Source organism: Benincasa hispida, chromosome 3, assembly GCF_009727055.1.
Source record: "Benincasa hispida cultivar B227 chromosome 3, ASM972705v1, whole genome shotgun sequence".
NCBI classification, from domain to species: domain Eukaryota; kingdom Viridiplantae; phylum Streptophyta; class Magnoliopsida; order Cucurbitales; family Cucurbitaceae; genus Benincasa; species Benincasa hispida.
Genome location: NC_052351.1, coordinates 71,494,537 through 71,510,551, shown reverse-complemented (window position 1 = coordinate 71,510,551; position 16,015 = coordinate 71,494,537). Strand labels below are relative to the sequence as shown.

At 36.2% G+C, this 16,015-nt stretch overlaps 2 protein-coding genes across 5 annotated transcripts; one reads left to right on the top strand and one right to left on the bottom strand.

Moving 5' to 3' along the window:
* The first annotated feature begins 300 nt into the window (after window positions 1-300).
* Window positions 301-3,046, top strand: LOC120074596 (putative ribosome biogenesis protein slx9-like). 4 transcript variants are annotated; one of them, XM_039027761.1, is made up of 6 exons: window positions 301-1,092; window positions 1,164-1,385; window positions 1,479-1,537; window positions 1,644-1,693; window positions 2,341-2,480; window positions 2,565-3,046. In XM_039027761.1, exons 2-6 carry the CDS (start codon window positions 1,366-1,368, stop codon window positions 2,764-2,766), a joined length of 471 nt encoding a protein of 156 aa, XP_038883689.1. In that variant the 5' UTR covers window positions 301-1,092; window positions 1,164-1,365; the 3' UTR covers window positions 2,767-3,046. The 4 variants fall into 4 exon arrangements, with proteins under 4 accessions (XP_038883689.1, XP_038883688.1, XP_038883687.1 ...); XM_039027760.1 differs by having other exon boundaries at window positions 305-1,163; window positions 1,291-1,385; window positions 2,338-2,480; XM_039027759.1 differs by having other exon boundaries at window positions 306-1,092; window positions 1,291-1,385; window positions 2,338-2,480.
* A 1,389-nt stretch (window positions 3,047-4,435) lies between these two features.
* On the bottom strand, window positions 4,436-12,403 carry LOC120074469 (N-lysine methyltransferase setd6). Its single transcript, XM_039027603.1, has 5 exons — window positions 12,271-12,403; window positions 11,810-12,182; window positions 6,161-6,357; window positions 5,360-5,627; window positions 4,436-5,252 (listed from the first exon to the last, which is right to left on the bottom strand). The coding sequence occupies exons 1-5, from the start codon at window positions 12,279-12,281 to the stop codon at window positions 4,605-4,607; spliced, it is 1,497 nt and encodes a 498-aa protein (XP_038883531.1). The 5' UTR covers window positions 12,282-12,403; the 3' UTR covers window positions 4,436-4,604.
* Between the last annotated feature and the right edge of the window lie 3,612 nt (window positions 12,404-16,015).

The window sequence follows — 16,015 nt, the reverse complement described above, 5'->3', positions numbered from 1 at the left end:
CGATCGTGTATATTTACTAAATGACCGTATAGTAATTTACTAAACGATTGTGTGTGATCGTGTATAATTACTAAACGATCGTGAATAATTTACTAAGTGATTGTGTACGATCGTGTATAATTATTCAACGATCGCATAGTTTACTAAGTGCGATTAATGCGGCGTATGGAGGGAAAGAAACTAAATAAAATATTCTCAAGGAATCGGTTTAATTTTTTTTTTAAATGCGACATACAAGACTTAAAAAAATAATAAAATATTACAAAAAAAAAACACTAAATAAGTTCAAAACCACCTATTTTCTCCAATTAACTTTTAAAACCACCCCTATCTAAATAACCCATTTTCGTTTTTTTTCTTCCTTCGTCGAGCCCTAATCGCGCCGCTCGAAGATCTTTAGCCTTAGTCGCTCGAAACCGTCGCGTAGCTCGAAGACCTCCAGTCCGTTCGATCGTCAAGGCGAAGCCCATCAACGTCGATTCTCTGTTGTCGCCGTCAGCCTCCTCGTGTCCGCCGTCTGAGAGAATAACCCAGTCGTCGTCGTATCGACGCCGAACCACGCAGCCGGTCACCGCGCCGCCTCTAGCCATCGAGCCGTCGACAGATCTGCTCCACAGTCCTTTAACCGTCCATTTTCGACGCCTAGCCACTGTCCTCCATCGGTCACTGCCTTCCTCCTCCACCGTTCGTCGGATCTTGGCTTGCGGTGGAATTTTGGATAAGATTGGGTTTCTCTTGGGTGCTTTCTTCGTGTATCAGCCCCTCGTTTTGTTCAATCAACCGCAGCGCCCTCCCACCTTCAGCCTTCCTACTCCGCCGATCACACGACGCCCCTTACGAGCCGCCAACGGCGGTGTAAGGCTGCGACGCACTGCCTCCTCAGCGTGCAGCGGCGCATGCGACCCACGACAAACGCGTGAGTTCCGGCAACAGTGCCTTGCAAACAGTGACGCTTCTACCCAAGAACCTGACTCGTGGCGGTTCCCGGCGACGCCTCCGTGTACAAACGGCGGTTCACTCGGCAGCAGCAGCAAACCAACGTGACCCACGCGATTTCGGCGGTTTACAGCGAGTTTTCCTCATTCCGACAAGGTTTGGTTCTGACCCACTTCGATGGACTAGAGATTAGCGTTACTCACTCCCTAACGCCTTCAAATCTATAGGTTTGGGCCTATTCAGACACTAATAGACAGCAAGGTGTCGGGCTGTTTTGCAGGGTTCAGTTGGTAATAGCATGCTTTAAAATCTTAATGTTTTTTGTGCTCTTCCTATTTTGTGATCTATGCACAGGAATTTTCAATTGGAACATTGGTGAAGAATTCCTTCTTTTGATTCAAGTAACCTGAAAACTTGCAAGTTGTCGTTATGGGCAAACCAGTCTCTCGGTATGGCTGCATGCTTTGAGTTTTCCTCTCTTTTGTGTAGCTTCTTATTTCATTTTCGTCAATCCTAAGTTTTCTTGTCTGTTGTCCATGAAGGTCAGATTCGAAATCTAAAGCTGAACGCAAATTTGAAAAGAAGGTCCAGTTTTATGAGAGTGAGTTTTATTGTTTAGGATTTTCAATTCAACTCTTGGGATGTTTATTTTTGTTTTTGAGTGTTGTTTGTGATATCATATCCTAAATATGGCTGGCTACATGCAGGAGTTGGAGAAACTATTTCTACCTTGAATGCTCAAAAGACTATTAGTAAGGTAAAATTATTTATTCCATTACTTTGCACATAGCTTTATATTTCTTCATTGGGTATGGCTATTCAATTTTCTTGTTATTTCTTTTCAGTTTTTGTTATTGATGGCTTTTAATACTCTTCTATTTTTATTATGTGAGTGAATAGTTCTTGAACAATTTTCTGTTTCTCCTTTTATCTTTTAAACTGTCTGTAGCTATAATTTTCTTGAAATCTCAATGTACGGCACATGGTGATAAGCACAATAAATATTAGGTTCAGCAAAGAGATTATGTATCTGTAAAAATTAGCCCAAGTTTCCGTTTCCTATAACCGAACGTCGCAAGGTCATAAATTGATCATGGAACCACATGAACATAGTTACAAGGAATACCCTTGAATTTTCCTCCTCTACAATGAAAAATTTGTCATGGAGCGCCTCAATCTTTCTACTTTACTTTTAAATTTTAAGATTTGAAAATAATTGTTTTAGTTACAACTATTATTGATGCTTCTATAGTATGAAGTGATTGTCAATGGTTAGAATGGGAGCATTTTGATTTGTTATTTGATTAGTTCGATATTCTAATTCCTTGTATAAAGTATTCTTGTACATGTTGCATACTATTTTGCCCTTTTAGTATTTTACTAAAGTTGATTGTGTAATAGAAGAAAAGCTATCGAAGACGTAAAAGAGACTTGAAGGCTTTTGATCTTTCTATTTTGTCCGAGTTTCTTCCTGGATTGGCGCCTAAACAAAAACCTTCTGCAGCCGAGTCAAAACTAAATTGCAAGTCTAGGCTAAAGTTTATGTAAGTTCCTTGTTACCATCATTTGACATGTTTTAAAATTTATCCTTGTTTACGTATATTGTGATGATGGGTTCATTTTAACAGGTTGAAGGAGAGAAAGCAAATGAGTACTGTTCTTAATCACCCTGTATTTCAGGCAGACCCATTGAGAGCTATTCGACTACATTTAGAGGGCACACAACCAATTGAGGAACCAAAGAAAAAGAAGACGAATAAAAATGGGAGCAAGAAAAGGAAAGAGAAGAAGTCGAACGCCTCTGCAAGACCTTCCTCTATGGAGATGTGACTAATTTCTCGCAGGCTTTGTTTTGCCATGTAAGCCGCTTGGTAAATGCTTTCATGCTCATTTTAATTTGTGAAATCAACTTTTTTTTGTTACCATTAACAGTTGATCTCAATTGAGCTCTGAAGCCCCCCGAAAAGGATCTGGTAGATAATTTTTGTTTTTGAATGCATAGGCAACCAAACAGTCCCTCCATCTGGATTCTGTTTGTAATCATCCAGAAAATAGAGGAAGAGATTTTGATCAAATTACATTTCCAAACTTTTTTGGATATTATAATTAATCTACAATGCATGGCACAGTTATGAATTGCAAAAAAAGAAAAGAAAAAGAAATGCAATTTTGAACAATATTATTACGAATAACTATTTTAAATTATATATTTATGAAATAGTCTTGCTTTCAAAAAGCTTCAACATGCAAGCTTGTCTGCATCAAGATGAAGCAGCCCCTTTGGAAGCAGTCTTATATTTTGACCATTATCTTCGACTGAAATGATGGCCTATTTCATCTTTTCATAAAAGCCCCAAAAACAAACTCGAGTATAATGCTGATTTTGGTGTATCTTGGAGTGTACCTATTTTTGTACATTTAACTAAATTGTTCAACATTATTTTAACTTTTTTGAAATATTTTATTTTATTATTTGGTGTAACTTTCTATGAGTTTAATTTTGAGCTCACGATGAGCTGCCAAATAACGACCCCTGGAATTGAAGTATTCAAAATATCATGTAGAGAAATAGATGAGAAGATATTTCTTGTAATCACCATTCACCACAACATTTCTTGATTTCAGTATAGTTTGTTACACCGCAAAAATGCTTAAAGTACTTATGCCAATCAAAAGATCTAATGTACTAATCCTTTACCCTCATGTTGAACTAAGGTTGTAAAGGTTGATGGCTCCTTTGGACCTTTGACTACTATTCTTTTTTATAATTATGATCTTGATTTCGTTCTTTTGGATCATAAACCTTTTCTAAACTTTTAGGGTATTTGGGGTAAGGAGTGGAATAGTGAGAAGCAAGAAATTATGAAGTCAATGGAGTTATAAACTCTTTGGCCCACAATGTAAGAAGATGAAATATAAAATTGATGTTTTTTTAATAGTGAGATCTACCAACTCCTTGGGCTAAACAAGAAGTTGAGTTTACAAACTCCTACCTCCCAACTTCTTGACTAAACACTCTTGAGATTTTGTATGGATGACTTATGTTTGGAGGCCCAAATGAAATAAATAAATGTAATTCCAAGTTAGTTTATCAATCTACATGTAAGAAGTATAATAAAATCTTAGGGGTATACACAGATTGGATTAAGGGAGTTTTTTGGACCAATTGAAAATTTTAGATTGATTGAAATGACAGCCCAAAAGCACCTAAAGGGCCTCCAACCCAACCCCTTAACTTCAAGTTCGGTTGGGTTGGGTCAATAGACTATTATTTTTTTTTATTTTTTTGCTTTCATAGTTTAAAATACTTAAATTTCAAATAAACTCTTTTACAAGTGACCATGACACAAAAATCCCGCAATCTAAATTTTTTTTTTTTTTTTAAAAAAAAAAAAAAAAATCGACTGTGGGAGATGAACACAAACAATAAACAAACACAAACAAAAAATCAATGAATAGTCTTCTGTCTTTTGAAAGTGGGGATAGCTACTACACAAGCTACACGGCTTAACGTTAACTCCCATGAATTAGCATCACTAATGAGCAAAATTAGGAATAAAGTTGGAGATCCAAGGAGTCGTGACAAGTGCAATGACTCAAGTGAAAAACAAAGTGATTGTGGGTGAAATTTGGAGATGAATGAACTGATAAATTAAGAAATTACATGTTCAAGTGTTCTTCCTCAAAGACAATCGCCTTTCACTAATTGATAACTGACCAGCCATAGCAGCATAAGATCTGAGATTTTTTAGGATCGTCCTCTCACTTTCACGCAACGCCAAAGAATGATATAACTTCCTATCTTGTATGCGACACACCATCTCAAGGTCTTCTTCCAAACAACTCAAACCATATAAAGCTTCACGCATATCTGCAAGTGACACGAGAGTTTTGCGGACATCTTTGGTCAGCAAAACATCCTTCCTAATTTTCGAATCTTCAATCCAAATGCTCTTTCCTTTTTCATACAACATAAGACCAGCAAAATTCTTAGATACTGATGTAGTTAGATCAAAGTGATTAAATGCATCATCTGATAGCAACATCATGTATATTAATATCAACAGTTCAGTTTGTGGTTCCCCATCATGTGATATCTCAAAATATTCAATGTTTTCATTATCACAACCACAATACTCCAACTTTTTCCATAATGATACTCTTGCTCTACTATACCGCCTGGAAAATCGAGATGAACACCAATCAATAACCAGCTTCAAATCAATGTTCACGATATCATATGGATTATTTGCCTCCGTAAATCCGTATCTGTGAAGCAAAGCAGCATTTCCTAAAGATCCATATGTATTGAACACCTAATGTGCAGCATAAGAAAAGGAAAAGTTATTCCAAACACCCTTAGACTAATTCTGGCTACATCTATATGAAGGGAACAAAAATCATTCAAAGACCGAATCCTAACCTCACTGCCAGCTTTGACATTCTTTACCATAATCATCTCGAGTGTTGTAGGATCACCTTCGAGATCAGAAGAGTCTGAGTCAGTATCATCAACATTGTTTGCCTCAGTTACAAGAGAATCTGGTCCTACTTTATCCAGAGAAGAATTCCAGCAATTGGACTCGTCGTATGGATGCACATCATTTAGGTGAGAAGTACTATTATCAGATTCAAGGTCAGAAGACACCAAGGTAAAGTGTACATCCTCAGCATTTGTCTTGTGGTTAAACCTGGATTTCATAATTCAGTGAGAAATCAAAACATTTTATCTTTCAAAGTCAATTTTCTCCAATGGATCTCCAAGTCACTCTTGGCTCCAAAATCAAAATTATTGTGGTTTATTGCAGTTGAAGTGGCTGAGGCTCATCCACAACAAGCAACTTCTTCAGTTAGATTGTTTCAGCTCAGTTCATTTTAAGACTTTTTCTTAGTGTTCTCCTTTCAAATTCTACATGTATTTTCTTTTCAGGATACACAAGTAACTTCTTAGGTTGGCGCTTCAGCTCAGCTCGGCTTAAGTAACTATATGATAACAGGACATTCTTCACTATTTTCTTTTAAGGATATTCCCATCATGTCCTATGACAGGACTCAAGCAACTCTGTTTGATACTACTTAGTTAGAAAAAATAGTCACCATTTGGCCAGACTCTCAAGAAGTCAAGTATCTCTCCCTCACTCTAGTGGCCATAGGTAAGCAAAGCATAGAACTGAAAATTGTAAGTATATATACTGATAACAAAATAGAAGATAAATTAACTTACAGATCTGCCAAAGGGACCATCCCAAACCCATGAAAGTCATCAATATCAAAAGATCTAGAAGAAATGAGGCTCCTTGCAGAAAAATATTGTTCGACACCAAAAAATTCTGGACTGAAAATCAAAGGTGCAGACTCCATAAGAGGTAGAATATTCTCTTTCCAGTCCTCATACATAAGAGTCTTGTCTTCTTTCACCGTCTGCCTACAAGTGTAAGAAAAATCATCTACATAGATTACCACTTAACAGTCACTACATCATTACATTATGAAAACTTCATTACTAAAAATAACAAAATAGTGAAGAAGAATACTTCAAGTAAGTGAAAACAAAGCCTCAGGACATTATTTTTTTAAAAAAATGAAACAAAAGTTTTCATTAATGGAAATAAAAAGAGTCTAGTTGATAACTTGTAGAAATACAAGTTATTATCTCTTAAAAGTTGGAAGAATTAGGATTCTTAATGATAAAAACACATTCATCTTAAGGGAAAATGCATGGAATTCTTCAAACACATCACTAACTCTTGCAAAAGCATACTTCTTGTTAAAATTGCTTCACTAACACATCTTATTACAAGATTTCAAGAAAATTCACGAAGTGTTGCAAGCCAAGTTAACGCAAGGGCATGCATCCGAAGTTGTCCAATGCAGAAAAGATACATTGGCTCGTGCCTTTTCTGTCAAATCACCACTTGCAACTATGGGCATCTAACTAGCGGCGTCTGAAAAGCATCTGAACTGGCAGGCGGCTGACCAAGACATGGAAATTAATGCTGTCTTGTCACAAGTCGATGAGGAAAACGCCTATAAATAAAAAGACTTGCAGACAAAGAAAGGAGACAATTTTTGAGAGAAACCAGAGAACTTTGATCATAGTTGCTCTGCCGTTGCAAGAAAGAAATAGGAGGAAAAGAATCATTGTCATCGTTGATCAAGGAGAGTTGTTGAAGACCAAGCTCGAGAGAGAATTCTTCATCATTTATGGACGATTTCTCAGTTTTTGGGGATTCCTATCAATCCTGCTTAAACAACTTAGAGGTTGTTCTCACAAGATGCAAGGAAACAAATCTAGTGCTGAATTTGGAAAAATGTCACTTTATGGTGACTGAAGGCGTTGTTCTAAGACACAAGGTGTCCAAAGTTGGATTGGAAGTAGATGAAGCACAAATTGATGTTATAACAAAGAGGGATTTGAATGAACAGAGGAGTTGTCTAGTCGGACAGCGAGGGGCTGAAGAATTTCTGAAATTGAGGGTTTGGGGAAGAAGGAGAGGAGAGAAATGGTTTCTAAACCCTTTTATAGTTCAGCACAGAGGAGAGAGAAGGGGGAACACGAGCTGACGTGCGCCAAATGAGGGTGACGTTTGGGCTGCTCATTAAATGTGGATGTGAAGAGACGCTTCTTGGGCTTCCAAACACTTGAGTGGCTCATTCCCCCAAGGGAATATCCTTTCATCTTCTAAGTGTTATCACTAATGCTCAAAGTACATAAATCCCAAAGAAGAGTAAGAAAAATAACTCCAAGAGAACATTGATAGAGAAAATTAAGCAGCCAAAATTTACAAAGAAGTGAACAAAGTAGCCAGTAAAAAGATGGAAGATAGTATAATAGGATGAGGCTTTGAGACAGACAAGTCAGATGAGCAAAACGCATTAAACAAAGCCATATGATATTGAGTATTTCCTTTCACTAATTAAACCATTCTGGCTGGAATGTTCAACAGATTTTTTATATAAAATTTAACTTGTATAAAAGCAATGGGGACTTTTGAATCATCTCATATACATTGCTCTTTCCCGCTAATAGAACACTAAGGAAAGATATAGTAATCACCCTTCAGGCCTTGACCATGACCACCGCAAATGAATAGAATATCAAAAGCTTCTTTCATCACCTTCTCTTAGCCTAAAAAATCGAGAACTCGATTGTTGAAATCCTCTTGTGAATCAGAATATCTCCCAAGATAATGATGTAGAAATTGACGATAAGAATGGCGGTGTAGTACAGGGGTTAGGTTACTGACTTGGCTAGGGAACTAATTTGTTTTTGGCTTGTTTCCCCTGTTCTAGTAGTTACAATGGGTTAGTTTAAGGTGGATAGACTGTGTTCTTTTATTTTTTACAGCAGGTCTCTTAATTGTTTGCCCCTAAGTAAAGCATATTTACCTTGGGTTAAAAGCTAGTTTGAAGCCTTTATTTAGAGGTCCTTTTTTTTTCTTTTGGAAAAAAGAAACAAAAATTTTCATTGAAAGAGACGAATGCTCAAAGATACATTAACATTCAAGAGAGGAGAGAAACTGAGAAAAAAATTAGTAAAAAATACTATTGAGATATAATGAAAAGAAAACACCTAAAAAACAAACTCTTAAAACCTAGCAAACCAACAAAAGAAAATAAACCCAAAGCCATAGATCACAAAAACTTTAAAGGCAATGGCAACTAAAGACTAACAAGTAGATGAGGGAAAATGTCCTTGAAGACCAAAAGTGAGAGCTCCAAACTACAAAACAAGTCTCCTAGACCGCCGCTTCCATGCTTGCATAACTACTAGGAAAAATATCACAACTTTCTTACAAGAAAAAAGTTAAGGTTCAGTCTCAAGATCATGAGAACTCCACAATATTAGTTTCAACCCTGGACCATACCACCTAGCTAGACTTCAATTAAAAACGATGTGGAATTCATTTCAACTGGAAACCACATTTTTCCATCAGAACAAAGAATTCGGCAAGATTATGGGTGACTTTTCTGCTTGAACATTTTCACTATTTGAAACAAGGTACTAAAACCGTCTGTAAAGTAAACCTTTGGATTATCATTAATAAAATATACTTGTGCCTGAGAGTCCATAATATCCTCACTACTATCTTTATTTAGGGGTCCTTTAGATTGTAATTAAGGTATTATTCAATAAAGATATGATTCAAGAATTAATTTGTGTAACACAAATTTGGAATTAAAGTGCCCTTGACGAAAGAACCTAATAGCAGTAAAGAAGGCTCTCGTCACTTCTGGTGTTGGCGTAGTGTTGGCATAACATAGTCCATCGATGAAGTCGGAATCCTTTCCCCCGAGACATTATTCTCTACACTTCTTTAGAGCCGGAATTCATGGAAGAATTGAGAAACGGCCGGCTTGAACTTCACAAAATGTTCAAGGCTATGACTGAGAGAACGGATGCAATGACTATTCAGCCAAATAACGACCAGCAACAATGAAATGAAAGAAATAGAGATGCAGAACCCTTTCAACCTAAACCATGATAACTGATTGAAAGAACTGGTCCACAAGAAATACCCAAGAAACAACCCCATGATTTTTTTTTTTTTTTTTTAAAAAAAAAGTACAAAACTTTCTAGTGAGAAAATGAAAGAGAATTATGCTCAAAGATACAATAACCCTCAAGAGAGGAGAGAAACAAAGTAAACCAAAAGAAGACAATAATACTGTGATACAATTAAACAATTCCAAATATTCCACTGCTATAGATCACAAAAACTTGAAATCCAATGGCAACAAAAGACCAGTGAGCAACTAAGGAAAATAATCCTTGAATATGTTGTAAAAATCAAAGGCCTGCAAATAGAGCTAAACCAAGAACATGAAAATGTATCCTAGAGGACGAAGACCAAACCAAAATTGGATGTAGATATCTCGAATACAATGAGGAAACCGAGACTTCTAATTTTAGAGAAAACCGACAAATCAAACCAACCGCTATTTAGCTGCCACTTCCAAGCTTGAGAACTGCTACAGAAAACATAACTTCTTTAAAGAAAAAGAGTAAGGATAAGTCTCAAGCAATGTTTTTTAAAGCTCAAGGCGAAATAAAACATAATAGTCTTCTAGGGCTAAAGCACAAGACTAAAGAAAAGGCAGACTTTTTTTTGTGTAGTGCATATATAAAAGTCCTTCATAAAAAAGAGAGTGCATAGTTGAAGTGAGAATAAGAAAAAAAAAAAAATTCCTGAACACAATGAATTTTGCATTTAGCCTTAGTAAGTTTTATTTTTTTAGTTAATAAAAAGGGAATAGCATAATTATTATTATTATTTTTTTAAAATAATGAAAAAGCCCAAGGCCAGGGCTTTGGGCCTTTGGGCTTCACATAAGTCATGCGCCTCACGTTGTGCCTATGGCCTAAACGCATCTGGGTGGACTTTTAAAAACACTTATCTCAAGCTCACGAGTATTCCACAATATTAGTTCCACCTTGGACAAAACTACCCAGTTAGGCTTTAACTAATGAAGAACAACGTGGTATTGATTTCAGCTGCAAACCACATTTTTTACTCAAAGAAGAGAATTTGGCAGGAGTAATGGGTGACTTACATGCTTGATCATTTTCACCATTTTGAAAAATTAGGTCTCGAACCATATGTGAAGTAAACCTCTTAATTATCATCAACATGTTTTAATTGTGTCTGAGAATCCACAAATTCCTCACTAACCATCGATTCTCCATCTCAACTGTAAATAGAAAGATGTTCCTTAGGGGTTGAATAGCTAGAAACCCCTTTAACAAAGGAAGTTTTAATCTTGGAATATTAATAACCGATTGGCTGAAATTCATAACATGAGGCAATGGGTGTGGTTTGTCCATCGACTAAGAATCTACTACTAAGAGACGTCAAACATGCACAAGACTCCTCAATAGCATTCAGATTGATCTTTAAAAGTTCCTTTACAGAAGACTGCTCCTTTCTCCAATTCCTTTCTCTAACTGTAAAAAAGAGGATATAATGCTTTAGAGGGAAGTAAAGCGTGAACCTTTTCATTACTTACCGCCACAGGACCAAGAGAACTAGAACCAGAATGAACTAAGTAATCAAATTTGTTGAAAGAAGGAGAAAGTTGAAAATGGTAGGAATTTCCTTGTAAGAGAGGGGGCAGGTAAGAGAAAAATCGGTTGGTGCAGATGAATCGCAAAAAAAAAAAAAAAAAATTTAAAGGTCCCTTAATTCAACAAATTACGGGGCAGGTAAGAGAACTAGGCTGGAAAAAGTCCGGGCCTGCTTACGAAAAGCAAGCAAGGGGTGGAATACCACGTCGAGACTAAGAGGAATGTATAAACCAATGCTTCCATAGATTTGATTTTAAGACTATGTCATGATAGATCTGAACACTTGCCTCGGATCAACTTCAAGATCATAATTGCTCTAGTGAATAACTAAATAAAAATAAATAAATAGATGGGAGATGGCAGAACCTACCTAATTTTATTGTAGAAAATTTTGGGCTCAATGATTGGACCATCAAAACTAGAAATACCTATTCTTCGATAAAGGAGGAGATTACTCGATCTGGGGCTATTTTGCCGAGTTCCTTAGAGAAAGTTGTCTCAAGCCCCTAGTTATTCTCTACCTACCCACCTGTGTCGATTTCGGGATCCAATAGGTAGCCACTCCCTTCTCAGGGAACCGTACGTGAGACTTCCACATCATATGGCTCCGTCCCGAGTTGCAATACACAGTTACACATTTCACCAAACTAAATCCTTTAGTATTAATAACTCCTACCTAAAATTTAATATTCTAAGAATTTTCTTGCAACATTACACACACTTGTCCCGCGAGATTTAACTCCATACATTTAACTTCCTAACAGACAGCACAACCAAAATAATCCGAGAAAAAGGAATGGACTTTACCTTGTGTAGCTCGGTTCCACAAAGAAACTGGTCCACATCTTCCAGAGACCAAAGCAAGGGTAAGCACTCTTTATCCGGCAGAAGCTGGAGATAGCCAGCCCAATTAGAGTTCTCCCCTAAACTTCTCTCATACATGAGAGCGACCGAAAGCCCCAAATAGCCACCCAAACCGGCTTCTTCTATGATGGAACAAGCACTGGTGGTTTTGACAGTGAGGCAAGCAAGTTTAGGAATGTTAGCAACAACATCGCCTTCCCGCAAATCGCACAAAGCTTTAACAGCGATTCCATTGTCGCGGCTATCTGTGAATTGGAGAGCATCACTGCATTGTATGCCTTGGGATGTCATCCATCGCTTGAAAGCTCTCAATCGCCTGATTATGAGAAAAAGAAAAAAAGGGAAATAAGCAAACATTCAAAAGTTGAGTAGAAGAAAGGAAGAAAGTTGATGGGTTAGAGAACCTGGAAGCCATTGTTTGGCTATGGCGGTCAGCTTCCAAGGAACTGGTTACTGCAGTTGCAAGACGTCGAGGGACGGCGATTGCTTAGCTTTAGCATTTTTTTCTTATAATAAATAAAAATTTGTTTATTAAGGAAAAGCATACTCTTAACCTAAATATATTTACCAAGGCCACAATAACCGCCCATTAGGAAAGTGCAAAATTGTTACTTTGAATTACGAAATAATGTAATGTGTTTGGTGGGCAGAGTTGAGATATTAAGTCAAGATATTTGATAAGTCTTTATTATTTTTATTTACTTAAATTTTTGTTTAATAATTTATTAATTTGGATAGTTTTGCAAATTTTCAACACTTTATTGAGATGTCAACTTAAAATCTTGACATGTATTCTACAATTTTCTGTAGTATAATAGACAAAATACAAATGTTCACACAAGCGGTAAAATTAGTATATACTTTCACACAATAGAATATATGAGTGAAATATTCTTAAATTTGAGGGAGTAATTTTTTTTTTTTCTTATTGAACATGTGCAATTTAGGACTTCTTATATAGGAGAAACACCTCTTACAAAAATGGAAAAGAATAAAAAGCAATAATAAAAAAATAATTGAGAATTAATATTTATACACAAATATTTATAAATAATATAAATTCTAACACGTCCTCAAGTTGGCTTAAAGGGCTTAAAGATGTCTTTCATTGCCAGCTTGTCAACTAATATGTCAAAGAGCTTCCTTGGAAGACCTTTTGTTAGTACATCAGAAATTTGATCTGATGTAGCGAGAGAGGGAATGTGTATTGCTCCTACTTCAATCTTCTCTTTGATAAAATGTTTATCAACTTCGATGTTTTGTTCTATCATGTAGAATTGGATTATGGGTAATAGAGATAGTGGCTTTATTGTCATAAGAAATTCGTATTTGTGTCTTCAAATGAATCTTCAATTCTTTATGTATTCTTTTGATTCATATGCCCTCGCAAATTTCATGAGCTAAAACTCTAAACTCTATTTCGACACTACTTCTGACACCACATTTTGTTTTATACTTCTACAAGTGACCAGATTCCCTCTAATGAAGGAACTATAATAAAAAGTTGGTCTTCTATACGTAACATTTTCTACCTAATCTGCATCAATATAAACTTCAATTTGGAAATGATTATGCATTTTGAATAAAATATCTTTTGTAGGAGGCCCTTTAAAATACCTCAAAATTCTATAGACAACTTCAAAATAAGTTGGTACAAAATGATACATAAACTGATTAACCATGCTTATTATATATGCAATATTAGGACGTGTATAGAACATACTTATTAATCTTCCAACAAGTCTCTGATATCGTTTCTTGTCCTTTATTTCTTCAGCAGCTACTTGTAGTTTTAGATTAAGTTCAATAAAAGCTTCTTCAATACTAAAACTAAGTAAGTTTGTTTCTTTAAGTCAATGACATACTTCTTTTGATTAATAAAGATATCCTCTTCAATCTTTTGAATTCTATTTCTAGGAAATATTTTAACGTTTCCTGATTTTGATTTGAACTCACATGCAAGTTTTTTCTTGAAGGTCAACTAAACCTGTTTCATCATCACCTGTGAAAATTTAAATTCATCTTTGCTCAAAACACAATACAAACAATTAATAGCTTTAGCATTAAAAGAATACTTTTTCATTTCATTTTCATCATACTCTTCTTCTGATTTAGGCTTATCAACATTATCAACCTTTTTCATGGGTATATAAGGACCTTTAGCAACAATTAACTACAAACGATAGTCAATAGATTGCAAATAAATTTTCATTTTAGCTTTCCAATATGCATAATTTGAACCATCAAAATAAGGAGGTCTAGAAGTAGATTGCCCTTCAACAATTCCATTTGCTACTAGGTTTGCCATAATGTTCTAACAATAAAGTTTATCAAGAAAATTAAATTTCAAAAGAGTAACTCGGGCTTTGATACCAATTGTTGGATTGGTATGACAATCCTAGAGGGGGAGGGGGAGGGGGATGAATAGGGTTTAATTAAATTTTTTTCTTAAAGTTTGCTCAATTTGATCTAATTAGATATTTTTAAATTAAATTGATAAAAACTCTAATTTATGCTAAATAACAAGATTGATAAAAAAATTATGTAACAATATACTTAATCAATCTCAACCAACAAAATCAAGCAATTAAACTTAAATGCAAGAATAACTAGGCAAAGAGATAGAGAAGAAGACACTGTGGTTTTTATAGTAGTTCGGTCAAACACAACCTTGATGGCGAGAAATTGGGAGTCAATTTTACTCGAAAACCAAAATCCTTTGGACGCGGTATGCGATGCATGTTCCTAAGATATGCGTTGATAGTCATGCGTCGATGGTCATGCGTTGGGCTGATAATGCGTCAATGAATGTATGTGATGACCATGCGTCCTGTCACGAGTTTTCTTGCGTTGGAACAAAGTATAATTTCAATGCAAATTTCTTGGGTAATCCGAGGTCGAACACAGGGACTTGTAACTATATGTTTGCGGCGGCGGTATAAATAAAAGAATGGAGGGGATGTTGCTAAGTTAATCCTACTCCTACTCCTATCTAACATACAACGTAATGAGAATATGCATGAAAGATAGAGATACGACAAACCTTGGCATGAAATAAATGTATTGGAAAATAGATAAAATGCGGAGATGTTTTCATTGCAACCCTTAAGAGTGACTGCGAGGGCAACCCTAGTCAACGCAAGCCAATGCGATCATGCAACACACATACAATAGTAAACCACCTCTCGGTGCGAATGCTACGACTTCTAATGTTAGAACGCATGCGATATATGCAATAAGTCTATAAGACCTACACATGAACCTCTATTCTTATTTATGTGATGACAGAGTGACACACACACACAAATAAGACGACCACATAATATCATACCTATTCCTAGGGTGCATGCGATGTAGTGTTGACAACAGAGCTTATCTCTAAGTCCCTATCTATTGTTTATGCAGTTCTAATCTTGCTCTCTCGAGTCCAGATTCTAACTTAGCTCTCTCGAGACATTAGGTTCTTTCTTTAGAATCTCTCTCGAGTAACTCTAAAGGGTATTTTGCACATAATAAAACAAGAAAATTGCAAGCAAAGAACTTCCTAGGTCATGTTAACTTAGTTCTTCTCAACCCATTCGACTAGTTTAGCTACTCAAGAATATTAAGAGAGTGAACATATATAGAAATAAAACTTCCAATGTATAGATATGAAGATGAAGTACACAATAACAATGCAAGTATAATAAAGAGTTTGGTAGCAATCTCTTGCTGCCAGGCGTTTACACTGTTTCTACTCGTGCTCTAAAGATAATCTCGCTCTCGCGAGAGTCAGCCTGGTCTCTGCTTTTACACCCCAAGGTTCTCTCTCGAGTTGCCCTAAGAAATCTCCAGTGCCACCACTCTTCTCTTGCTCCACCTTAAAATGGAAAGGAAAACTATGGACAGAGGCGTGAACTAATCAACTGGTTAACTCGTCAACCCCTTCTCTGAAGAATGCCCTTGGTATTTATAGAGCATCCATGGTGAAAGGCAGCTTCTCTCTCCTGGTTGTACAGAAGGGACAGCTTTAATTATTGACTGATGTGCCAGATAATTGTTACCGATAAAGCTGAATGTACTTTGTGGCCGTTATCGACTGTCAACTTAATTTGGATTCGACTGTCATCAGCTTTCTGTCCCATCACTCTTAATTATCGTTTCACCCGG